The sequence below is a fragment of the Oncorhynchus mykiss genome, chromosome 28 (genome assembly GCF_057628025.1).
Source record: "Oncorhynchus mykiss isolate SJ-2025 chromosome 28, ASM5762802v1, whole genome shotgun sequence".
NCBI classification, from domain to species: Eukaryota; Metazoa; Chordata; class Actinopteri; order Salmoniformes; family Salmonidae; genus Oncorhynchus; species Oncorhynchus mykiss.
The window spans coordinates 16,837,952-16,865,864 of record NC_143049.1 but is presented as its reverse complement, the minus strand read 5'-3'; the positions used below and the strand labels follow the sequence as shown (position 1 = coordinate 16,865,864).

Below are 27,913 nucleotides of genomic sequence, written 5' to 3'. Positions count from 1 at the left end.
TTAATTGTCTCTAATCCGTCTCGAATGACCATTAAGAGTGCCACCTGTTGGTTGGTGAACTCAGAAAGGTGCAGGTTTAAACTAGAGACAATCACCCCGGGTCCCCGATCACAGGGACAATGATGCAGAAGACACTCAAGTAACTCATTTATTGCCACAAACACACACACACACACAGACAGCATTGAATTGTTAGTACTAGTGTTGATAATGGTGGAAGTGGAGGAAGTAAAAGCATAATTGTAATTTTTTCGCATTGACACACTAGCACCCCACCATGTTAGGAGAAGTGTCCAGAGTTTGCAGTCAAGTATGCACTCTTCAGTTATGGTGTAAGAGCAGTGGGCAGCCCATCCCCAAGCCCCGACTATTACTAGAAGGAGGATTTTCTGCACAGTGTGTTACTCAATACATCCAATAACTAAATGAAGCACATACATTATTTGTCAGACAGTATGGGGACCAAACGCATTAGCTACCTTGCTATAGGGATTTGAAACAGGCAACAAAACCCCTGATCCCAATCCAGTTTCCCCTAACCAAACTATCACTTTGCCAACACTGCCTTTACCAGAGAGACTCAGCAAAAACACAGAAACGTTGTTTTAAAGCCTCCATTAAGAATTGTTCAGCCATGTAAATGTACTATAGCCTATAATGCAGCGTTTCCTCTTCCAGCGCCTAGATCTCCCTCTGTGTGTAGGCTATAATTACATATACCCTCTGTCTGTGTACTCTCCCTCCGGCTGTGTACTGTAGTCCACTACCCCAGCAACAGTGGGATTCCCAGAATGCAAAGCATACTCTGTCACTCTAGATGATTTGCATTTGATTTATTTATAGATATAGTAGGTACATACATATATGAACAGAACAAAAATCAACTTTGAACAAATCTCACACAACATTAATTAAGGAGATAGATTTATTAGACATGATGTACAACTAATCGTATACAGAGTCATAGCTCCTGTACAAGTACTGTATGTGTACAGTACATAAAGTAGATGAATAAACTCACTTTTGAAAACTGATAATTTCACCCCAAATCTGTTCGACTTATCCACTCCACTATCACCTGACAATTTGAGTCCAATGCAGCTGTGAATGAAGCAGGCTATTGGGGATGGTTACTAGGTTCCTGGTACTCTGGTCTGGAGCCCCCTCTGTGCATACAAATATGAGGAAGGAATATAACAATGGATATGAAGTGGGGACTGGGTTTGCACTTCTCCTTTGAAACTCAATGTCTTTAGGCGATCAGGGTTTATAACCTCTTATAACCTCTGGCATAGTGACCTGTTGTGTTCAGAGTGGAAACTTCTGGAGGATTACTCATTGCCACCATGCAGTGATCATGAGACACATGTATGCCATGTCATTCATACCTTCAGTATCGATGTCACTATGGATCAAGACGAAGACAGGAGGCAAACAAGTTACTCAATGTTGCGCAATACCACATACAAAAAAGCCAAGGAAGTCTGCTCTGTCTTGGTCTGTGTCAAACTAGCGTGTTGAAAGTGTGGTGTGTGTGTTTGCACTTCAGAGCTGGGACTGTGAAGAAGACCATGGGATATGGAGAACTCATGACTGTGCAGAATGGGGGACCAACCAGACCACGCGGTCGAGGTGACTGACTAAGCATGACCGGTTAATGCGGTTCAAAGCAGTTGACGACTGCAAGGTTGAAAGTAACCTTAACCATTAAATCAGCAAAGAAAGACATGACCGGGCAAGAAGCCTGACCACATCTTAGTTAGAGGAACAGCATGTCTTAAAGCTAATCTTAAAATGTTAGCCATGATAAAAAGCCTAACCATGCTTCCTTTCGTGCACTCATTCACTCACACACTATTGTAAGGGTCATTGCAGAGAGCTGAATTGAAGGCTCTGTGTTAGAAGGCAATGCCTTACTAATCCATTAGTTTGACAGGCAAGTGGAAGGACAAAAGGCCTATTTGTGCTCTGGGTCTGTGTGTGGCAGCAGTGGAGGGCATCAGGGCCTGAACACTGGCCCCAAGTGACAGCACCAGTTCTGGGAGGAGACAGAGGGGGACAGGAGCCTCCCTGTATAAACCCCGCTGCTGTGTCTGTCGTTTAACCCCAGCGGTCACCCTGCATCAGTGATTTTGAGTCGTTTAACCCCAATGGTCACTCTGCATCAGTGATTCGGACTGGCCCTGACAAGGACGCTATGCACCAACTACAGCTAAATGTACAGTACATGTCTAACTAAAGAGCGGGAGGGAGTAGAAAGAGGGAGGTGGGGGAGGTAATCAAATGCTTGACAGTGAATGAGGATTGGAAAGAGAAAGAATGAGAAAAAGAATAAAGGAACTATATTAAGGGAAAAAGAGCGAGAAATTATATGCCTGACAGGGACTGTGAAGAGAGGGAGAGTGGAGTAGAGAGACTGATGCATAGTTACCACCTAGCAACACTCACCTTGGTTATCAGTTTTCTTTCCTAATTAACAGTATACGTTTAGAAGGATTCTTTCATCTCTGGGATCAGGGAATATAGGAGAGTAGGTGGAGGTGTGAGTGACAGAGAGAGACGTCAAAGACCTTCCATTACCGATACATCTGTCATAGAAAGAATATCCAAAAATATAAACCCACAACTGTACCATCAGTGAGATCATTTTGATAATTAATATGCAACTCATTGAGAAATCCCCTAGGTTGGAAATCCCCTAGGTTAGAAATGCCATATTCTAGAGCTATTATGTGAAGATTTTGATATCATATCCCAGATAAATATCATACCAGAATCAATTCTCAAGTTACACAAAGGTTAAACAAATTACAGAAATGTTCAACGGGACATCTTCTACCACACCACAATCTCCTTATGAAGGCCTGCTGTGTGTATGTTTCCATGACAGAGCACACAGTGAAAAATGGTACCAGTGTCCGTCAGACCACTTTCGGAGAGAGAGAGAGACTTGATCAGATCAAACTAAAAAAAAAAAAGGACTTGTCTGAGTTCTGCAGGAAGCATGACGACACTCAAGACATTCTTACCATATCCTGAAAGTGTATACACAAGACATACTCAAACACATCAAGGATCAGAAGACATTCTTCAGTTTGGGTGTGTGTACACTAAGGTAATAGCATATTGGGTATGAGTCACCATGTACTGTGTGGAGAGAGAGACTAGACAATATTATTGGGCGGATAGTGGATGAAACGAGAGGCTTTTGTCCTTGTAGTGTGTCGGCATGCAGTGAACGATTACTGTACTGCCTGACTCTCATAGCTCCTTCTCTCTGTCTCTTACACACAAAGTGCTCCAGTCTATTCAGTTCTGGTAATATAGATGATGAACCATATAATTAAATGTTGTTTTTTTTAATATAAATCTTACTGTTTGTCATCCTGCAGAGAGAGGGCGTGATTGGCTACTTCCCTCTGATCCTTGCATGACATCAATGAATCCTAAAACCACTGTGACCAGGGCCAAAGGCTGAGCCGGGTCACATATTTAGTTACATGTTTACTGCCTCTCTGCTCAAAAACACACCTCTTATCAGAATCTAACTCCCGCCAGCACACACACATACATACAATGCCTGTACAAAGCTTTATCTTTCAGTGCCACAGGCAGGCCTCTTTTCCTCCCACCTGACGTGTGTGTGTGTGTTTGCGTCTATCCAAAACAGATGTGTCGGTCTCCTGCTGTTCCACCCTGATCCTGGGTCTGTGGATAAGACAGGGCAGGCCAGTATATGGAAGATAGAGATTCTCAAAGGCTAGGTGTTCTTGTATTCACTCACAGGGCATTGTGGGGGCCATTATCCAGTCCTGCTACTCTGTCACTACAGTGGAATTGGGTGCAAACCTTATCTCGCCGTACTTGTACGAAAGTGAGGTGTCATAACATACAGTTAATCTTTTTCTACAGGTAAAGAATAAAGACTTTTGTAAAAAACGAAAAAGATATCTGCTTGGACATATACACATAACAGATAACGTGTATGAGAGAATAGGGGTGCAAACTTGGGGAGCTGTATATTCTAACATTTCTTATTACATTTGAGGAATTACTGCATGTTGTTATACTACAGAAATATAAAAACAAAACAATTTCAAAGATTTTACTGAGTTACAGTTCATATAAGGAAATCAGTCAACTTAAATAAATTCATTAGGCCATAATCAATGGATTACCTTTCACAAATACCTTTTTTTTTTTAAGGTAGGGGCGCGGATCAGAAACCCAGTCAGTATCTGGTGTGATCACCAATTGCCTCAGATATTAGCGGGAAATGGAACAGGCTGACATACAGAGCATCACAAACATGCTCAATGGGCCTCAGGATCTCATCACAGTATCTCTGTGCATTCAAATTGCCACTGATCAAATGAAATTACGTTTGTTGTCTGTGGCTAATGCCTATCCATTCCATAACCCCACCGTCACCGTGGGGCACTCTGTTTACATCAGCAAATCACTCGCCCACACGCCGCCAAACACGTGGTCTGCGGATGTGAGGCCGGTTGGACGTACTGCCAAATTCTCTAAAACCCTATTCGGTCGGAGCCCTATTCGGTCGGATTTAGTATTACAGGATGTGGTTAATGTGCGTTTTACTATTGCACATCAGTGATTTTAATGAACGATCCGCATGGGATAAGGCTTCCCCCCCCCCAAAAATAAAAAAATATCACTGAGGGAGTTTGATAATATATGTTTGGTCTGTTCCCAGATGTACTTGTCACACACTACTTCCGCCTACCACAACAACACACGTGGAAACCGCAGCGGCAATTCAAAATATGGCACCCAAGTCGAAGAAAACCAGGCACTGGGCAAGAAAGGAGACATTATATCTCAAATCTGTGTTGGGGGAGCTGCGCTTCCAGCGCCATTTCGAGGAAATGATTCACAACCATAAAAAGTTTGGGAATAAATATTTAAGCAGGTGTGTGAGGAATGTACAGCCGTCAAGTCAACATTTGGCGACGCAGCGAAGTACTGTGAACAAATCAACTATCGACAGAGCATTAAGCACAACAACAAATTGCTCAAACCCCCAGTACTGCCCGTACTTTAAAGAAATTGATGCAGCTCTGAGTAAGAGTATATTTTTATTGCATATCTGTTAGGTAAGCTAGCTAGCTAGCTAGCTAGCTTCTGAATGCATGGCTAGTATGCTGGCTAGCTATCATTAGTTAGCTAGCGGGATCGATATTAAAATACACTTGACGAGGTGATAATAAATAATAATAAAAACACAGGGCTATCGATACACTTGGCTACTTATTTATTGCAGCTTTTATGTTTTGTAATAGTGTTGAATGAAAACAGTGTTGACAGTGCTGAATAAAACTTAAACATGAACTCATAAAAACAGCAGCTCTTTGCTGTATACTTTGACAGTCTCTCTCTGGTCATGATTTTAAAATGTATTAAATCTTACGTAGGCTAGTAGCCCATCAAAAACTTTGCTGTGGCCACGGAAGCTCTGTAGGAACCTGTGATTTGAGCTATCCGATTGGCCAGTGCAGTAGACGCACAGATCTCCCAGGCCCGCCCGGTAGGCGGAGCGCATGTCTGGTGATCAACTTGGAATGTCTTGAAGATCGACCAGTCTATCATGATTGACCGGTGGGCGACCACTGGTCTAGATAGAATGTGATGAGTCTTTATGGCTCTACTCCTGGCTGTGTGATGCTGCTCCCATCTTAATGTAAGGTAGAATATATGAGCGGCGTGAGATTAAGCAGGGAGAGTGGGAGACCCTCTGTCTCGCTGTAATGATCCAGGCTCGTTTTATTTTATTCAGCTCAGTCCAATTAACCGAGTCCCCGAGGAGCCCAAGGTCTCAATTAGGATGGGCCTCCACATCCACACCAGCCAGTCTGGATCCCCCATCAGCCCCTATCCGCTCCTCCTCTGAGCCTAGCGTTATCAAATCCTTCTCTGAACAAAGCTATGAGGGGGAGAGTTGCACTGAGGAGCACAGTTACTATGCCATGACTATTCAAGGAGACGTTACCGTGGAAATCCATTCTGTTGCTCTACTATTAATATTTAAAGACGATATAACCAAACTCTCATTGCATTATTACTATGTTGTACTATTACTATTCAAGGAGATATCCTCTTACTGTATTGCTATGCCAAGGCCTACTCCAAGAGACTTTGTGAAAGTAATTCCTTTGATTTCTTTATGAAAGAGTTAAGTCTGAGATGAGACGTTTTCGGTGTGTTCCGGTACATTGTGACAGGAAAACGACACCACCTTTCCATCGTGTCGGCACTCTGCTCCACTCCTGAAGGATAGGGAGACAGAATTTTCAGACGGAATCATGTGCCGTTATTCCTATGTAATCTAAACACACCAAGGACTGCGGTGTCATCACTTTATGTCATCGTGTGTGTCACTTCCTGGTTATCGCATGTCAGACCAGGAGTCTAGGGAAAGGGAGTGGGCTTATAATGAGGTCCTTTAGTGGGATTGGATTCGTCCATTAGCCCGAGAATCAATTCCTTCTGGGGACGACCTTGTTGGTTTGTGGAATGCTTGCTTGGGGGGAAAAGGACACCTAGTTTTTGTCACCAACTGCTCGGCCGTGTCAAGAACTGCCTTGCTCTGGTGCCAGTGTCAACAGGAAAACCAAAAGAAATATCAGTAGCTATACTACTTAGTCCAAGAGAGGAGGTGGAATGATGCAACATTGTTAGATATTGTTAAAAAAAATGATGTAAAGTTCCAATGCAGACATTTGTATCTCTATCAAATTATTTATGGGCAACAATTAAGTACCTTACTGTGATTGTTTTCAAAAAATGTTTTTTTGTCAAAAATAGCTTCTTAGCGAAGAGCAATTTCCCAAACAAGAATTCTGAGTGTCGAGCGGAAAACTGAAAACTAGCTGTTATTTATTGGCAGATGGTTTCTTAATGGTCTATTAACTAATTTACCATCTGATGACGTCGACATGCAGGCCAAAACTACATCCCACCAAACCAGGCAGTCTTTTCAAACAGCTCTTACACTAAAATAATAAATGCAGCAATGCGCACGTTGGTAGGCTTTAAGTTCAAATGTTCCATTAGTTGAGAACTCCATTATCAAAAGTGACCGGAAATGCAATTATAAAATGTACAGCTTTTATTATAAAGGTGCATTTATGGTGAAAATGATCTTCCTCAAACTTGAAACTCACACGCTGCTTATGTATGGCAGTTAGACTCTACACCCCTTGTAAAGCAGATTATTATGCTTCCTTTTAAGAATTAATTTTGCCACTTTAGTTATACAAACCTTATTAAAACACATAGGCCAATGGGCTAGGCAACATGAGGTGTGTGACTCGGATTTTTAAAAATGACAATAAAAACGCATTGTTTCTTTCAAGTGATAATATAGAACTCACAAGTGATAGGCTAATGTTGGCACCGATCAGACTATTCTTGATTTAATCTGGCCTTTTCATATACTAAATAATGTGTGAAATTAGTTTTGATATAGAATGGAGCATTATCATGCACCTGTATCGAAATGGGCAGGGGAAAAAATACATGTCATCTATGCACTTAAATAGCGAATGGAGGACGCTTTTCCCCATGGTTCATTTTCATTCCAGCCAGGTAGGCTATTCTCCTGTTGTAAAGATAAGCAATGTGCTTAATATTAGGAAAGTTGAGAAATAAATATAGTAAGCCTATAGAAAGCTGATGGAATCCTCTTTTTAATAGTGGCCTTCAACTCTGTTTCCTCCCGCAATTGCATAGCCTATAGAAATGTTGCACAACATGAGTTCATTGGCTCTCATGAAGTGTTTGAATTAGATTTTCAAATACAATTGCATTGATGTCAGAGTGATTAGAGGAACAATAGAGTGCCAAGTACAAGGCAAGTTTTGTAGGCTACTAATTACCAGCAGCAGCAACAGAGCTTGGGGAAGTCTTATTACCGTGACTAAACAGTCATGTGGAATTTGACTGCCTTTGTGACTCGTGGCCGCCGGTAATACGGTCAACAGTGACCGTATAGTACTGAGGCTTCAAAACCAGCCTCTTTATCAAGCTGGTCCTCTTACGCCTTTGAGTGGCAAAATGTCAGGTCTAGGTCAATATAGACCAGACTACAGTGTTGCCCAACTCAAGTCCTCAAGCACCAAGAGTAAAAAAAAAATTGTAAGCATCAACAAGCACACCTGATTCAACATGTGAACTAATCATTAAGCATGTAATGAGTTGAATTAGGACTGTTTGTCCCTGGGGCAACAACAAAAATGTGTACTTATGGACTTGAGTTGAGAAACACTGGACTGGATGACGCATCTGTGGGTAAACTGGTGTATTTGAAGTACAGTGTTTGATTACGAATGTGTACCTTCAACAGAAACCTAACAAACTCTACTGCCCCTTCCTTCCCTGCCCCACGGAGATGGAGATACTAGGCTACTTTAAAAAAAAAAAGTTTGCTTTCGACAGGTGTAAACACACACCTTTGACTCACATAAAACAAATGACAGGGACACAGGATATAGCATTTAGAATGTAGTAATACGTGACCTTAAAGTTCAGTTTTCAACCTTTTTGATAAAAATATAAATCATTAACTCAGTCCAGAGGATGTTTAGTTTATCTATGTAGAACTTACTACACATTAGAAAGGACTCACTGGGACAAAGTGTAACGACAAAGCCCAGCAAACAATTTGGGGGTGTACAACATTGGCCTCCAGTCGTAGTTTTGTTGCTGATGTGCAGCCCTCCAGAAATGGCATCTCTGCTATGGATGTACTTTTATACCGCTAGGGGTCCATGAGAAGAATGCCAAATGATTTCTCAATATCTTCTCACAGAAATACACCCTTTTGTGAAATAGTAGGCCTTGTGAGGTCTATTTTGAAAGTGCAAAATCCTGTTTTGTGTCACTATTTATTTTTTATTTTTTAAGTATATCTAAGCCTAGTATATAATAATAAATAAATACATTTTCTTTGGTGGACACCTTCCAGGGCACTCAATAACATATTATATTAAAAGGTAGGGCTACATCAAATCAAGTGCAATTGGTACATAAGATCATCAAATCAAGTGCATCAAAGTGCAATTTTAAATTAATGGACCAGACAAAACAGTTTAGACTAGAGGGTAAGGGTTTAGGGGGTTGGGTTGGGATTAAGTTACAGACCGGGTTTAGGGTAATGGTGTGGGTACACATAGGTATACAGAGAAGACACAGAAGGGGGGGGGGGGGGGGGCAGAATCAATCCTAAACTATAGGCCAGGGGTAGGCAACCCTTAGCTCAGTTGGTCAGGTGTGGTGACTAGTTGGAACAAATTCACGCAGTCTACGGCACTTCATGAGCAGGGTTGCCTACCTGCTATAGGCTTAATGTTATCGACATCCTTGAAGATGTGTGTTCTTAGGAGGATGTTGAATGAGATGACTGTCTCTCTGCATGTTGTGTGTGTGGGGGAGTGCATTCCCAGGACCTGGGTGCCTTGCAGCTGAAAGGCCGAGCACCCATGTTGGAAAAGGGGGTGGCAAGGAGACCAGCAGAGGAGGAGCAGAGGTAGTGGGAGGCATAGACTGGGAGGAGGTGGGTGCCAGGTTGTGGACAGCTTTGTGGGTGAGGAGTGTCTTAAAGTTAATACGGGATTGCACAGGGAGCCAGTGTAGATTGATTAGGATTGGTGTGATGTGTTCGGTTGGCCTGATGCGGGTGAGGATTCTGGCAGCAGATTTCAGTTGAAGTCGTTTGGTGGGGATACCAGTGAGGAGAGTGTTGCAATAGGCTAAACAGGAAGTTCCGGAGGCATGGATGAGAGTTTCGGTGCTGGAGGCCTAGATCTAGGCCTGTGTGGATCGATAAACACCAGAGGAAGAGGAATTGAACTACAACAGCAACTGAACTAAGCAGTATACCATATTTTCTGACATACTGTTATTGATGCAGGGCCCGGTTTGGGTTTTTACTTTAACTTCTCCACCGGTATTTGAATGTTTGGTTTGTTAAATGTGACACGCCATGTTTAATGTCATTTTTTATAGCTTATTTCGCTACTTGAGTCATCTCTCTCAGCACCACTTTCCACACAGACCTAGCCACGCCCCCTGTCATTCAAGGAGCGCATTTGATGTTCCTCAACCACGAGACTTGCGTTCGTTCAGTCTGCATGGTCAATGCAGCACATGCAACAATGTTGATAACAATGTTGTTTTCACTTTGCTTCTTAATATAAATCCACTAGCATTCTATAATGACAGTATTAGTTTGTTTCTTACATCAGCAAACAGCTAGTTTGTCTTTTCTTAGCAAGTTGCCCTAAATCTTGTGATATGCTAATAGCTAGCTAGCTAATACATGTAATGAGTAAGAGCAAACGTAGCTAGCTAATACAGCCTGATAATACCAGCGATAGTGTAGACCTAAATCAGCATGCTGTTTGTGCAAAAGTATCTTCTAAATCAAAGAGGAATATGCAAAGCAAGAAAACGTTAGCTACATGAAGCTAAGAGAAAACATGCAATGCAGCTAAAGCTTACAGAGTCCCCTAGGAAACACTTTTCAACACTTTAGTTCCTACCCTGTCAAAATAACTCCTCCCTGGCATTTCAATTAGTTGTCATCTAAAACTGTATTCAAAAGTGCCCACTATTATATTCTAACTATAGAATTAGAATAATTCTAATTCGCAAGTCAAATCGCAATTGCAACATTTGGTTAAAAATAAGTGTGAGATTATTTGCCCATATCGTGCAGTGGTGTAAAGCACTTTAGTACTTGAAAGTATTTTTACTTAAGTCATTTTATTTTTTATTTTTACAACTTATACTTTACTACATTCCCAAAGAAAATATTGTACTTTTTACTCCATACTTTTTCCCTGGTACCTAAAAGTACTCATTCAATTTGGAATGCTTAGGCAGCACAGGAAAAATGGCTAAATTCACACACTTGACCAGGGATGTTCTCTTGACATCTACTGCCTCTGATCTGGAGGACTCACTAAACACAAATGCTTTGTTTGTAAATTATGTCTGAGTGGTGTAATGTGCCCCTGGCTATCCGCATGTAAAATAAAAAATAATAATAAAATGATGACATCTGGTTTGCTAAATATAAGTTATTTGAAATGATTTATAGTTTCACTTTTGATACTTAAGTACATTGTATAAATGACATTTACTTTTGATATTTAAGTATATTTTAAACAAAATACATTTTAGACTCGTACTCAAGTAGTATTTTACTGGGTGACTCACTTTTACGTGAGTCATTTTCTATAGCTTATCTTTACTCAAGTATGACAATTTGGTGCAGGAACTTCAGAAATTATAAAAGTGCTGACATTTGTTTTGTTGAAGTTGAATTGAACAGTATAAAACAAATCAGACTGGAGAAAGACTAATTGAAATCACTTAGAATGTATTTGTTGCCACCCTAGGATCACTAACGACTCAAAGCAAATGTAGACCTTGCATTATTCAAAAACGAAAAATACCGTCATACCGTTCAATGTTTTTTAAAATACCATGAGGTAATATTTGGGCCATATCTCCCAGCCCTAATCTGAACTATCAACAACTAAAAATAAAATGGAAACGGGGAAAAAAAATCCCATTACCTGAAGACTACAGTCCTTGATACAGTAGTCGTGTATACTTTCCAGATATAAATTCAGAAAGAAAGAAAGGCAGACTAGTGTTGGCGTGTTAAGTTAAATATATGGCAGGTGACAATAGCAAAACAGGGAAGTCATTATTCTCGGGAGGCGCGCGCGGAGGAGCACTAATGAGCATGACAGTACATGCCCTTTGCTCTAAATCAAAACTCGAGTATCACTTTGGTCTGGGTCTTTATGACCACAGCCACATTCCGCCGTGGTCAGAGATCTCTCCACTCTAGCTCACACCTCGTCAGCTGCTCGGAAGAGTAATGTCATGCCATCCCTCGTTTAAGAATACTGTTGGCATGTTAAAATTAAGATCACAGTACTGCCAACATACTGCCAGTTATTGACCATTATTATTCTTAGCCCCACGAACAGGTTATTAATGTACTCAGTGCAGCAGCTCATTGTATTATCCATTCCTGGGCTTGTTGCGCCAGTAGGATATTGGAGGCTGCAATGCATGAACCAGCCATATGTTTTGACTCATATGAAGGTGTGACGGTTAAACCAGGTGCTGGTCTGTAATCAAAACATTATATTATGAGACCACAATACATGGAATTGTTTTATTGTACGACTATTAACCTATGTGAAAACGACAAAGCCTTCTGGTAACAGCCTTTACTCATGGCTGTGGGTAACCCGCCACAATATGCTAATAGCCTATTATAAATCAATTGACCTAATGCACCTCGTCTGAAAAGAGGGAGGAATGTATATGACATAATATAAACTATGGAAATGCAGTCCTAATTGCTCAATGTCAGGCCACGAAACTTACCTTGGTAACCACATTCTGAATGAGTCCGGTATGCAGCTCAAACGTCCACTCTTTGCACATACAATGTTGCAGATGCCTAGCCGTATCATTGTGGGTGCCATTGGTATAAACGTACGCCGCTGTTCGCGGAAAACTATTATTTGCCCCATGAAATAAAGGACTTCTGGTCAAATTAGTTGTGTTTGCCATAGGCGGAACACATGTGTTGTTCGGTTGGGCAAGAAGGAATTCATCAGAGTACTGGCTGAATCCAATAAATAACGCCGGAATCCATGTCAGCACGATTAGCTGTCTCTGGTACTTCCCAAATCCCCCAAGAAAAGGCAAGACACAACTGTCAATGCGTGTGAGCAATCCCGGCGACTCGGTTTCGGGGGACACGAAGCCGTTCTCCGATTGATGGTCCTCGGTATCGAGCTGTACCACGGCCATCGCGGTTTCGCTCATGGATGCGTCTGTAGTGCAGCCGAGTTGGCAATGCTGCCGGGAGACTCCACACTGCGTCAATAACCCCGCTCTGGTGGTGACTGCGGTGCGTAGGCAATCACTGAAATTGAAGCAGGACGCACTTCTTTATGACCAGGAAGCTGCTCACTCCCTGTGATCCTGTTTAGGTGGACTCCCCGCACTATTATCACTGAAGGACAAGAGCTTATTTGGCTGACAGCAAGCAGGTTTAAATGCAGGCTGGCAAATGTCCTATATTAGAACAGACAAGCGCGACAACATGCGGCGAGTGAAGTTTTTAATCACCAATGTTTCCCATCTGCTGGATACATCTCATTTGCATAGAATTTGATCAACCTATCTGTGTGAGCTGTGCCGGAAGAAGTAGTAAACCAAGGAAGGGAATACAACCTTGTCCCTTACACGGTTGCACGTACAGGTAACACACCTGCCCAAATACAGTTCTTTAGAGTAGCCTATAGCGTTTAGAGTTAAATAGTCACATGTACAAGGTTGCAGATGTAAGTACAGAGTACAAAACACTCATTGAGCTCTGACTTCTTGTAAACACAAGCCTATTCCCTCTTTCCTGTCAAGTCATCCGCTATATCGAAAGTTTGTTTTTTTAATCATTTACACAGCGGTGGAGTACCACGGATTATGTTTGCAGAATAAGATAGGCAGGACTTTGAGCAACCCTCCACCCCTCTCCGTCGCATACACCTACAAGGTGCATAATAATATACTAGTGGTGGGTCGTTTGCGAAGAACGTCGCTTTTTGTTGAACGTCTCCATTGTAATGTGTGTAGGAGACGTTTAGTAGGCCATACGCCTGCCCTTTATAGTTCTGTGACAATAGGACTGTCATAGTGGAGGGAAAGGAGAAGAGAGAATGCAATTGAGAGTTGAGAAGAAAAATGTAGGGGTGTAGACCTACTCTCTCTCACACACACACGCACACACACACGTATTTTATTATTACCACAGATATACAGAGAGTGATTAATATCACCTGTGCAATACAGTCAGTCAACCACATTATTTTATGATCTTATCACATTATTATTTCAGTAACGATTAACTGTAACTCTCAGCTACACTGTCTTGTGTGGTCAAATAAAATAATGTAAACTATGAGGAAATTCCTTAATTGAATTCAACACAACAAAATCAATATGAAGTACAGTACCAGTCAAAAGTTTGGGCACACCTACTCAATCCAGGGTTTTTCTTTATTTTTACTATTTTCTACATTGCAGAATAATAGCGAAGACATCAAAATTATGAAATAACAGCTTTGCACACTTGGCATTTTCTCAACCAGCTTCATGAGTAATGCATTTCAATTAACAGGTGTGCCTTGTTAAAAATTAATTTGTGCAATTTCTTTCCAAAAGACAAGGTAAGAACAGCACAAATAAGCACAGAAAACAGTACATTATTACTTTAAGACATGAAGGTCAGTCAATCCGGAAATCCAGGCCTTCATGGTCGAATTGCTACAAAGGAACCACTATTAAAGGACACCAATAAGTACAAGAGACTTGCTTGGGCCAAGAAACACAAGCAATGGACATTAGACCAGTGGAAATCTGTCCTTTGGTCTGATGAGTCCAAATTTGAGATTTTTGGTTCCAACCACTGTGTCTTTGTGAGACGCAGAGTAGATGAGTGGATGATCTCCGCATGTGTGGTTCACACAGTGAAGCATGGAATTCATGGCACGCTTAACCAGCTTGGCTACAACAGCATTCTGCAGCGATACGCCATCCCATCTGGTTTGGGCTTAGTGGGACTATCATTTGTTTTTCAACAGGCCAATAACCCAACACACCTTCAGGCTGTGTAAGGACTATATAACCAAGCAGGAGAGTGATGGAGTGCTGCACCAGATGACCTGGCCTCCAAAATCATCCAACCTCCACCCAATTGAGATAGTTTGGGATGGCCTCCCGGATGGCCTCCCGGGTGTCTAAGACACTGCATCGCAGTGCTAGCTGTGCCACCAGAGATTCTGGTAGCCGGCCGTGACCGGGAGGCCCATGGGGCGGCACACAATTGGCCCAGAATCGTCCGGGTTGGGGAGGGTTTGTCCTGCAGAGATATCCTTGTCTCATCGCGCACTAGCTACTCCTGTGTCGGGCCGGGCGCAGTGCACGCTGACCAGGTCGCCAGGTGTACGGTGTTTCCTCCAACACATTGGTGTGGCTGGCTTCCGGCTTGGTTGGGTTGAGTTTCGGAGGATGCATGGCTCTCGACCTTCGCCTCTCCCGAGTCCGTAGTTGCAGCGATGAGACGAGACTTTAACTACTACCAATTGTATACCACAAAAAAGGGGTGGGAAAAAACAAGGTATTTGGGATGAGTTGGACTGCAGAGTGAAGGAAAACCAGCCAAGAGTGTGTAAAGCTGTCATCAAGGCAACAGGTGGCTACTTTGAAGAATATCAAATCTATTTTAATTTGTTTAACCCTTTTTTGGTTACTACATGATTCTATGTGTTATTTCATAGTTTTGATGTCTTCACTATTATTCTACAATGTAGAAAATAGTAAAAATAAAGAAAAACCTTTGAATGTGCAGGTGTGTCCAAAATTTTGACTGGCATATATTTTATTTAACGTTTCACCCCTTTCACCCCTTTCTCTTTTCTTTCTATTTAGTGGCAATGGCACTCTCTGCTGGTTACAGTGTGTCACTACAGCATTGCCATTTTTAGTTTTCACAAAAAAGTGTGAACAGTCATTCTAAAGGACGTAGGCCTTGACATAGGCCTTGGATTGTAGGTAGAGGTTTTGTTAATCAATTATTATTTTGGTACCACTTTATTTTACAGTACAGAAATTACAAGGTATTTATTTTTTATGTAGATAGTAAATGGAAAATAGTCAAATGACACATAACTCAGTCACTTATTTCCTTGTTTGACATTTCAATAAGCACCACTAGCATAGGCTCCATTTGGTAACAGTCAGCCCCAACCAAAGATGCAACTCTCTGACTGTTTCCGAGCTCCTCTCCGCTACTGTAGAATACAGACCTACTGTAGTCTTAACAGACCATGGAGCAGTTCCAGCTTGTTACCATTGTCTTAACTGACACACTGCTGACCTGCACTGCTAAACCTGAATAACAACTCTTGACAACCTTGATGTGGGAATTATACAGCTCTTAGCAAAGATCAAAGACATATATCTACAAATGTAACTGTCATGTACCATTTGACTGTTCAAGGTACTATTCTTACGCTCAATGTGGCTTAGGGCATAGTTGTTATGAAAAGATATTGTGTAAAAAAATACGAAAGTTTTTTATGGTCATATGCATTGTTTTACAGGGTCAACCATAGTAGTACAGCACCCCTAGAGCAAATTGCCTTGCTCAAGGGCACATCAACAGATTTTTCACCTTTTGACTAATTAACTTGTGTATTTGAACCAGCACCCTTTCGGTTACTGGCCCAACGATCTAACCGCTAGGCTACCTTTATTGTGTCTGCACCAAGTCTCGAACCAACAGGACCATGAACAGCTTCTACCCCCAAGCCATAAGACTGCTAAATATCGAAGCAAATGGCTACCTGGACTACCTGCATTGACCCTTTATTGGACTCGTTTGAACTGACTCTATGCATACACACACTGGACATACTTACACTAACACCCCAACACACACACACACATGCACATCCCAACACACACAAACAATTATTTGCACTAACTCTTCTGCACTGACTCTATGCACACACACCCACTCACTCAGACATACTTACACTGACACCCCAACACACTTACACTTACACACCACAGAAACGCTGCTGCTACTGTGTATTATCTATCCTGTTGCCTAGTAACTTTACCCCTACCTGTATGTACATAGCTACCTCAATTACCTCGTACCCCTGCACATCGACTCGATACTGGTAGTCCCTGTATACATGTTACATTTTCTCGTTATTGTTATTCGTTATTTACTGTGTATTTATTCCTTGTGTCACTATTTCTATTTATATAAAAATACATTTATCTTTCTCTCTGCATTGTTGGTCTACACCTGTTGTTTACGAAGCATGTGACACATAATATTTGATTTGATTTACAAAAATACAATTATTCCCGTCCTAGTTGAACAGAGTTAACAGTAATGTTTCAGATAAACTTTTTATAATTGTGCAATATCACTAATATGCTCACAAACCTTTCCCACAAAACCTGGTCCTGTCAATGTAGCCTGTTACAACCCACTGGGTACAAACGTCAGTTCAAAGTCTAGTTTTGATTTACATTTGGTTGAGTTGTCAAAAAATACAAAATTCCCTTACGTAGATGACTCTTTGCAAATCCAATTCGTTTTTTACGTTCATTCAACATCATCATGGAAACAATAGTGATTCAACCAGTTTTTGCCCACTTTGTTGAGTGTCTGCCAATAAAACCTGACCTGCCCTCACACCACAACACTATCTGTGGGCACGTTCGAATGGGTCACTTTTGTGAACCGCCTTTCAAAGCGTGTTGCATTATGGTTATACAAATTGTACGACTTGCCTGACATGTCGACTGCATGACCTGATCAAAGGTCATGCAGTTTTTGATGAAGTCGCCTTCAAGTCGCTGCAGTTGCTTCTCACCAACTGCATCATGCGAGGCACTATTTGTCAACTAATCATTAGAGTTTATTTTGTTTGACCCACGTGAATGTGGCCAAATACGTGACTGAAACAGGAACCAAAGTTTGGGCGATTCTAAAGCTACAAGGGATAGCTTTAACAAATTAAAAGTGGTATTTGAGACCAGTCTAACCAATACATGTTGTCACACGTTATGTTTTCAGTTTGTGAGTATGTGATATGGGGGTATAGAAACACTTAGAAAGACTTTAATAAAGAATACAATCTATGTTGACACTGCCATGATGATCTAAGCCTTGCTGTTGGAAATCCACAACAATGTCTGACTTTCGGCTGTCGCAGATGCACAACCCCCGAATTCACTCCTCGACTTTCGTCCACAGTCGGTTGCTTTCGCCTTACCACTCAAACAAGACCTGTCTCACCATACTGTTTGTTATTGTTCAAACCTGCTTCTTTGTCACCATGGCAACAATCTCAGGTGTGGCGGGAAGCCAAACCGTATGTGCATCGGTTGACCTGCGTGTGTTTGTGTGTGTGTGTGTGCGCGCGTGTGCGTAGATGTGTGTAGGTGTGTGCGTCGGAAACTGTCAACACTCACTAGGCTGGTGATTAATGCTTGGCTGGAAAGCACTGGTGGTTTGCCTCAGGCTTAAACAGTGCTGTCTATTGTAACTTTGCTGTGTAGAACACTCTCTCTCTTGCTCGCACACAGACTCGCGCACACACACACACATACACACATATGTTAAGGATCTTATATCCTCATGGGGACCTAAAATACATTTCCATTCAAAATCCTATTTTCCCTAACCACTAACCCTAAACCTAGCCCTAACCCAAACCCTTACCATAACCTTAATCTTAACCTTAACCCAAGCCCTAACCCTAACCCTAAACCTAACCACTAACCCCTTACCCTAATTGTAACCCTAATTGTAACCCTAAACCTCTCATGGGAATGTGGGAAATGTCCCCACGAGGGAGAATTTTCCTTGTTTCATTATCCTTGTGTGGACTTTGGGGATTTTAGGTCCCCACACGAATAGATAACCCCCCGCCCACACACACACACACACACACACACACACACATTTCCCCCTTTTCTGTCTCACTGTATCTAATGATCAAAGCTTTGTGAGCACACCATCATTGCTCCATATCAATCAAATTGTTTAAAATGATCCAAAACTGTCAGTTGCTAGAGGATAAACAGACATACCAGACTCATAGTTTTCCCACAGAAGAAGCTGCAAGAAAATCACCTTTCAAATGAATGAGTAATTATTTAATTCTTCCCTGTCTGCCTTTAGGTCATAGAGTGTGAGTTGAGGTGTTTATGTGACATTGTTAAACTGGATTTCTCATCCTAGCTGTCTGCTGAGTTATACTAGCAGTGCCACACCCTGCTACTGTAGCTGTGCCAGGCAAGACTCCAAGAGAATGCAGACTGTACAGTGGCTTGGCGAAAGTATTCACCCCCCTTGGCATTTTTCCTATTTTGTTGCCTTACAACCTGGAATTAAAATGGATTTTTTTTGTGGGGGGGGGGGGGGGGGGTTGTATCATTTGATTTATACAACATGCCTACCACTTTGAACATGTAAAATATTTTTTGTCGTGAAACAAACAAGAAATAAGACCCCCAAAAAACTTGAGCGTGCAAAACTATTTACCCCCTCAAAGTCAATACTTTGCAGAGGCACCTTTTGCAGCAATTACAGCTGCAAGTCTCTTGGGGTATGTCTCTATAAGCTTGGCACCTCTAGCTACTGGGATTTTTGCCCATTCTTCCAGGAAAAACTGCTCCAGCTCCTTCAAGTTGAATGGGTTCTGCTGGTGTACAGCAATATTTAAGTCATATCACATATTCTCAATTGAATTGAGGTCTGGGCTTTGACTAGGCCATTCCAAGACATTTAAATCTTTCCCCTTAAACCACTCAAGTGTTGCTTTAGCAGAATGCTTAGGGTAATTGTCCTGCTGGAAAGTGAACCTCCGTCCCAGTCTCAAATCTCTGAAAGACAGGTTTCTCTCAAGAATTTTCCTGTATTTAGTGCCTCATTCCTTCAATTCTGACCAGTTTCCCATCCCTGTCCATTAAAAAAAATCATACACCACAGCATGATGCTGCCACCATCCTGCTTCACTGTGGGGATGGTATTCTTGGGGTGATGAGAGGTGTTGGGTTTGCGCCAGACATAGCGTTTCCCTTGATGGCCAAAAAGCTACATTTTAGTCTCATTTGACCAGAGTGCCTTCTTCCATATGTTTGGAGAGCCTCCGACATGCCTTTTGGCAAACACCAAATATGTTTGCTTATTTTTTTCTTTAAGCAATGGCTTTTTCTGGCCACTCTTCCGTAAAGCCTAGCTCTGTGGAGTGTACGGCTTAAGGTGGTCCAATGGACACATACTCCAATCTCCGCTGTGGAACTTTACAGCTCCTTCAGGGTACTCTTTGATCTCTTTGTTGCCTCTCTGATTAATGCCCTCCTTGCCTGGTCCGTGAGTTTTGGTGGGCGGCCCTCTCTTAGCAGGTTTGTTGTGGTGCCATATTCTTTCAATTTCTTCATAATGGATTTAATGGTGCTCTGTGGGATGTTCAAAGTTTCTGATATTTTTATATAACCCAACCCTGATCTGTACTTCTCCACAACTTTGTCCCTGACTTGTTTGGTCTTCATAGAGCCGCTTGCTTGGTGGTGCCCTTGTCACGCCCTGACCTTAGTTATCTTTGTTTTCTTTATTATTTTGGTTAGGTCAGGGTGTGACGAGGGTGGTATGTGTGTTTTTGTCATGTCTAGGGTTTTTTGTATATCTATGGGGATTTGGTATGTCTAGGTATATGTAGGTCTATGGTGGCCTGAATTGGTTGCCAATCAGAGACAGCTGTTTATCGTTGTCTCTGATTGGGGATCCTATTTAGGTTGCCATTTTCCATTTTGGTTTTGTGGGTTATTGTCTATGTGTAGTTGTATGTCAGCACTAGTTTTTTATAGTGTCACGTTAGTTTGTTTAATTGTTATTTTTTAAATAAAAGAAGAATGTATTCCAATCACGCTGTGCCTTGGTCTCCTCGTTATGACAAATGTAACAGCTCCTTGCTTAGTGGTGTTGCAGACTCTGGGGCCTTTCAGAACAGGTGTATATGTACACTGAGATCACGTGACAGATCATGTGACACTTAGATTGCACACATTATGTGACTTCTGAAGGTAATTGGTTGCACCATTTAGGGGCTTCATAGCAAAGGGGGTTTATACATATGCAATCACCACATTTCTGTTTTTTATTTTTTAGACATTTTTTATTTTTTCTTTTCACTTCACTTATGTCCATGACATGAAATTCAAATAAAAATCCATTTAAATTACATGTTGTAATGCAATAAAGTAGTAAAACGCAGAGGGGGTGATACTTTTGCAAGGCACTGTATGAGATTTACATACAGAGTATCACTTTGATGTGTCCAGGCGCATCACTGAATTCAAAGTCCAACTGAGAGGTGCAGATGAACACATTTATTATTACTCAGAAGGCTTTATTGCCATGTGTCTACTCTGGAATACAGAGTTCATGTGAGAGCAATGTACACGTGTTGAATTGGTTTAACTCATCTCTCACACATGCATGTGCACACACACACACAAAGATAAATCAGATGTGTATCTTGCTAGAGCGTTGGTGATATTGGTGTGTAAGGCAGAAGAGAGATCTACTAACCAATCCAATCCCCAAGCTATAATGGTATAAGGTTATTAAATCAAATCCAATTTCATCTGTCACATGCACATGGTTAGCATATGTTATTGCAGGTGTAGAGAAATGCTTTGTGTTTCTAGCTCCAACAATGCAGTAATATCTGACAATACGCACAACCTAAAAGTAAAATAATGGAAATAAGGAATATATACATATTAGGAAATTAATGTCGGAGAGGCATAGACTAAAATCCAGTAGAATATAATACAGTATATACAGTGCACATATGAGGTGAGTAAAGCAAAAATATGTAAACATTATTAAAATGACTAGTGTTACATTATTAAGAGGACCAGTGATTTCAAGTCTATGTATATGGGGCTGCCTAGTGATGGCTATTTAACAGTCTGATGTCCTTGAGATAGAAGCTGTTTTTCAGTCTCTCATCCAGCTTTGATGCACCTGTACTGACCTTGCCTTCTGGATGATAGTTTGCCCCCGGTGATGCGTTGGGAAGACCGCACCACCCTCTGGAGAGCCCTGCGGTTGGGGGTGGTGCAGTTGCCGTACCAGGTGGTGATACAGCTCGACAGGATGCTCTCAATTGTGCAAGTTTGTAAAAGTAATCTGTAACGGTTTGTGAGGGTTTTAGGTGCCAAGCCAAATTTCTTCAGTCTCCTGAGGTTGAAGAGGCGCTGTTGCACATTCTTAACCACACTGTCTGTGTGGGTGGACCATTTCAGATCGTCAGTGATGTGTACGCCAAGGAACTTGAAGCTTTCCACATGCTCCATTGTGGTCTCGTTGATGTGGATAGATGCATGCTCCCTCTGCTGTTTCCTGAAGTCCACGATCAGCTCCTTTGTTTTGTCTACATTGAATGAGAGGTTATTTTCCTCGCACCACACTCCCAGGGCCCTCACCTCTTTTCTGTAGGCTGTCTCATCATTGTTGGTAGTCAGGCCTACTACTGTTGTGTCGTCTGCAAATTTGATGATTGAGTTGGAGGCCTGCTTGGCCACGCAGTCATGAGTGAACAGGGAGTACAGGAGGGGGCTGAGCACGCACTCTTCTGGGGCCCCTGTATTGAGGATCAGCGAATTGGAGGTGTTGTTTCCTACCTTCACCACCTGGGGGCAGCCCGTCAGGAAGTCCAGGACCCAGTTGCACAGGGCGGGGTTCAACCATTTATTCGCCTGCCATATCAGTTCTGTTATACTCACAGACATTATTTTAACAATTTTAGAAACTTCAGAGTGTTTTTATCCAACGCTACCACTAACAGGCAGTTTACTTTGGGTACGTCATTCATCCGAACTCCCGAACACTGCCCCCTAGCCCTAAGAGTTTTAAGGTAGAGGGGATATGATCCTTAACTAGCCTCTCAAAACACTTCATGATGACATAAGTGAGTGCTACGGGGCGATAGTCATTTAGTTCCGTTACCTTTGATTTATTGGGTACATGGGTAATTTATTGGAAAAAAGAATACAGTATCATAGACATTCCAGATGTAATGTACAGTATACACAGTGGTGATTTCAGCATGTAAATCTTTGTGGGGCAAACTCCCCCCAATTTTTGTAGATGCGTGCCAGCAAGGCACTGCACAACACAACACAACACTAAAGAACACATTATAACGGTGGCAAACGATGCCCACAAACTATAAGGGCTTATATAAATCTGTCCCAACAGCAGTGCCAAAAAAATACCATTGTAGGCCTGCTGCAATCAGCGGAGCCTTGTCTGGGAGCAAAACAGTTAATTCAGCGTCATTTACTACCTTTAAAAAAACATAGCTGTTATGGCTGACTTGTTTAAACAAATGTGGTTTCTACTGACAATTGAGATGTAGGAACTATAGCATAAGGGCACGACTAGCGGATAAGAGGCAATCCTTAATTTCAATTAAGACATGTATGAGCAAGCTAGGACGGACAGAGTCAATATAACTAAACTCAGCAAAATAATACACTTTTTTTCAGGATCCTGTCTTTCAAAGATAATTGGTAAAAATCCAAATAACTTCACAGATCTTCTTAAACACTGTTTCCTATGCTTGTTCAATGAACCATAAACAATAAACAATTTATGAACATGCATCTGTGACACTAACAGCTTACAGACGGTAGGAGATTAAGGTCACAGTTATGAAAACTTAGGACACTAAAGAGGCCTTTCTACTGACTCTGATAAACACCAAAAGAAACATGCCAAGGGTCCCTGCTCATCTGTGTGAACGTGGCTCAGGCATGCTGCAAGGAGGCATGAGGACTGCAGATGTGTCCAGGGAAACAAATTGCAATATCCGTACCTAGAGACGCCTAAGACAGCACTACATGGAGACAGGACGGACAGCTGACCATCCTCACGGTGGCAGACTACATGTAACACCTGCACAGGATTGGAACATTCAAAACATCACACCTGTGGGATAGGTACAGGATGGCAACAACAACTGCCGAGTTACACCAGGAACGCACAATCCCTCAATCAGTGCTCAGACTGTCCGCAATAGGCTGAGAGAGGCTGGACTGAGGGCTTGTAGGCCTGTTGTATGGCAGGTCCTCACCAGACATCACTGGCAACAACGTCACCTATGGGCACAAACCCACCACCACTGGACCAGACAGGACTGGCAAAAAGTGCTCTTCACTGACGAGTCACGGTTTTGTCTCACCAGGGGTGAGGTATGAGCGTTACACCGAGGCCTGTACTCTGGGGAGGGATCGATTTGGAGGTGGAGGGTCTATCATGGTCTGGGGCGGTGTGTCACAGCATCATCGGACTGACAATCGCAAAGCTGTGCGTTACAGGGAAGACATTCTCCTCCCTCATGTGGTACCCTTCCTGCAGGCTCATCCTGACATGACCCTCCAGCATGACAATGCCACCAGCCATACTGCTCGTTCTGTGTGTGATTTCCTGCAAGACATGAATGTCAGTGTTCTGCCATGGCCATCGAAGACCCCGGATCTCAATCCCATTGAGAACGTCTTGGACCTGTTGGATTGGAGGGTGAGAGCTAGGCCATACTCCCCAGAAATGTCTGGGAACTTGCAGGTGCCTTGGTGGAAGAGTGGGGTAACATCTCACAGCAAGATCTGGTGCAGTCAATGAGGAGGAGATGCACTGCAGTACTTAATGCAGCTGGTGGCCACAGCAGATACTGACTGTTACTTTTTATTTTGACCCCCCCTTTGTTGAGGGACACATTATGTCAGTCACATGTCTGTGGAACTTGTTCAGTTTATGTCTCAGTTGTTGAATCTTATGTTCATACAAATATTTACACATGTTAAGTTTTCTGATAATTAATGCAGTTGACAGTGAGAAGACGTTTCTTTTTTTGCTGAGTTTATTTGTTTGGCAATCTTGAAATGTAAAGTGACAGAATTAAGAACATGGGCTGTTCTTACAGTATTCTCCCTGTATACCAAGTCAGAACCATAGGATATACGGTATAATGGGGGCTTATCAGCAGACAATGAAAGGTCTTACAATTTTCGATGATGACATTTATCTAAAACAGGCTATAGACTACATGTGCACCACCTACTGTAGTCAGAAGAGTAGGCCAAGTTGTGAGGGGGAAAGGGACCAAAATATTATGGTGAGGCACATGGGCTACTAACAGCTTATTACACAACATATACTTAGTATTACTTTCTTATCTACAGTATACATATCTCCCTGGTAAATTGCATAATTTATAAAGCAGCATACAATACTTTTCTGGACTTACCTTGTTGTGCTGTACTCACTTGAACAGGAAGGAGGTGTGGGGTCCTTCTTGTAGGCACATTTTGTCATCAAAATGTGTTATCAAAGTCTGGCATTCTATGGATTTATGGTGTTTTCAAGACAACTGGGAACTCTGAAAAAAAACAAGGTTGAATCATGACGTCAGTCATCTTCAGGTCGGAGCTCTATAAAGAGGCTTGAGTTCCCGACTTGGAATTCTGAGTTGGATGACCGTTCAAAGCGTATTTTCCCAGTTGTCTTGAACTCACTGAAGTCTGAGATTTCACAGTTCTGAGTTTCCAGTTGTTTTGAACACAGCAGAAGTCAATGTTGAATGTTTACAATTTTAAGCTTTGAAAATAGACCATTAAAGACCACACACCCACTCCACTGAATAGCACGCTAGTGATTGCTTTGCAATGCTTGCAGTAAGCCACTGATTCCTTGCAAACCACTCATTGTTGAATTTGCGATTTCCAACTAGAAATGTGTATGCACCCAAAACCTTTTATCTATAATTTATCTTCATAACTTCTTACAAGGGTTAAAAAGGATTTGCCAGTAGATTGTAGACTTGATTCATGATGATAATTGCTAGGTTTCTAGCTAAGATTTTGAAAGTATGATGTTGACAAGTCCAATCAAAGCTACAGTAAATATAATAGGTTTTTTAGTCATTTTATCTGTGGCCAATGATCTTGAGTCTTCTTGGATGGGCACTTCTAATGTAACTCTATGGCCCCACCCAAGGGGCTTGAATTCTCGAGCTCTCTCCAAAGATTTTGCGGTGACGTAGTGTCTCCATGAGTGACAGAATACTGAGCTAATCATGTCGTAACTAGAAAACATTACCAACCCCTGGGTTCTGTATTTTCTGGTGACTGCTCCACCACAGAAAACAATGAGTTAGGCTGAAACACCGGCATTTTCGAGCTGTCTTCCTCAAGAAAGCAAAAAAGAGACCATGTTTGCATGCGGCTTTAATAACTCAATGGAAAAAAAATATTGTTTACAAACTGATATGTGACATGAATTAATGCCAAAAAAACATACAAAACAGGCTTACCCCAAAAATATTTATGTACATTACCATTCCAAAGTTTGACACACCTAGTCATTCAAGGGTTTTTCTTTATTTTGACTATTTTCTACATTGCAGAATAATAGTGAAGACATCCAAAGTATGAAATAACACATATGGAATCGTGTAGCAACCTAAAAAGTGTTAAACAAATCTACATATATTTTAGATTCTTCGAAGCAGCCACCCTTTGCCTTGATGACAGCTTCCTGGCATTCCTTTAACCAGCTTCACCTGGAATGCTTTTCCAACAGTGTTGAAGGAGTTCCCACAGCACTTGTTTGCTGATTTTCCTTCACTCTGCGGTCCAAATCATCCCAAACTATCTCAATTGGGTTGAGGTCAGGTGATTGCGGAGGCCAGGTCATCTGATGCAGCACTCCATCACTCTCCTTCTTGGTCAAATAGCCCTTACACAGCCTGGTGTTGGGTCATTGTCCTGTTGAAAAACAAATGATAGTCCCACTAAGCGCAAACCAGATGGGATGGCATATTGCTGCAGAATGCTGTGGTAGCTATGCTGGTTAAGTGTGCATTGAATTCTAAATAAATCACAGACAGTGTCACCAGCAAAGCACCCCCACACCATCACACCTCCTCCTCCATGCTTCAACGGTGGGCACCACACATGCAGAGATCATCCGTTCACCTACTCTGCGTCTCACAAAGACACAGCGGTTGAAATCAAAAATCTCAAATTTGGACTCATCAGATCAAAGGACAGAGTTCTACTGGTCTAATGTCAATTGCTCTTGTTTCTTGACCCAAGCAAGTCTCTTCTTATTATTGGTGTTCTTGAGTAGTTGTTTCTTTGCATCAATTCGACCATGAAGGCCTGATTCACACAGTCTCCTCTGAACAGTTGATGTTGAGATGTGTCTGTTACTTGAACTCTGTGAACCATTTATTTGGGCTGCAATTTCTGAGGTGCAGTTAAGTCTAATGAACTTATCCTCTGCAGCAGAGGTAACTCTGGGTATTCCTTTCCCGTGAAAGCCAGTTTCATCATAGCGCTTGATGGTTTTTGCTGCTGCACTTGAAGAAACTTTCAAAGTTCTTGAAATTTTCCAAATTGATGGACATTCGTATCTGTATCTTAAAATCAAATCAAATCAAATGTTATTGGTCACATACACATGGTTAGCAGATGTTAATGCGAGTGTAGCGAAATGCTTGTGCCTCAAGTTCTGACTGTGCAGTAATATCTAACAAGAAATCTAACAAATTCACAACACCTACCTTTTACACACAAATAAACACAAATGTAAAGGGATGAATAGAATATGTACAAATAAATATCTGGATGAGCGATGGCCGAGCGGCATAGGCAAGATGCAGTAGATGGTATAGAATACAGTATTTACATATGAGATGAGTAATGTAGAATATGTAGACATTAAGTGGCGTTATTTTTAAGTGACTAGTGATACCTTTATTAATTCCATTTATTTAAGTGGCCAGAGATTTGAGATTGTATGTTGGCAGCAGCCTCTCTATGTTAATGATGTCTGTTTGACAGTCTGATGGCCTTGAGATAGAAGCTGTTGTTCAGTCTCTCGGTCCCAGCTTTGATGCACCTGTACTGACCTCGCCTTCTGGATGATAGTGGGGTGAACAGGCAGTGGCTCGGGTGGTTGTTGTCCTTGATGATCTTTTTGGCCTTCCTGTGACATCAGGTGGTGTAGGTGTCCTGGAGGACAGGTAGTTCGCCCCCGGTGATGCGTTGTGCAGACCTCACTACCCTCTGGAGAGCCTTGCGGTTGAGGGAGGTGCAATTGCCGTACCAGGTGGTGATACAGCCCGGCAGGATGCTCTCGATTGTGCATCTGTAAAAGTTTGTAAGTGTTTTAGATGAAAAGCTAAATAATGTT

The 27,913-nt window shown here is 41.9% G+C and overlaps 1 protein-coding gene across 4 annotated transcripts in view; it reads right to left on the bottom strand.

Annotated features, from left to right (window-relative positions):
- LOC110508635 (solute carrier family 22 member 23) overlaps nucleotides 1–13,462 on the bottom strand; it is a 55,777-nt gene extending 42,315 nt beyond the window's left edge. Inside the window, exon 1 of one of the 4 annotated variants that reach the window (XR_016492852.1) lies at nucleotides 12,433–13,456. Coding sequence is in view for 1 of the 4 variants with exons in the window: in XM_036966130.2 (XP_036822025.2) it covers nucleotides 12,433–12,879 (447 nt within the window). In the remaining 3 variants the exon portion in view is untranslated. Of the gene's footprint in view, nucleotides 1–11,603; nucleotides 11,801–12,432 lie in introns of those variants that run through there. The other 3 variants (XM_036966130.2, XM_090225517.1, XM_090225516.1) reach the window with 3 other exon arrangements.
- Nucleotides 13,463–27,913: the final 14,451 nt, after the last annotated feature.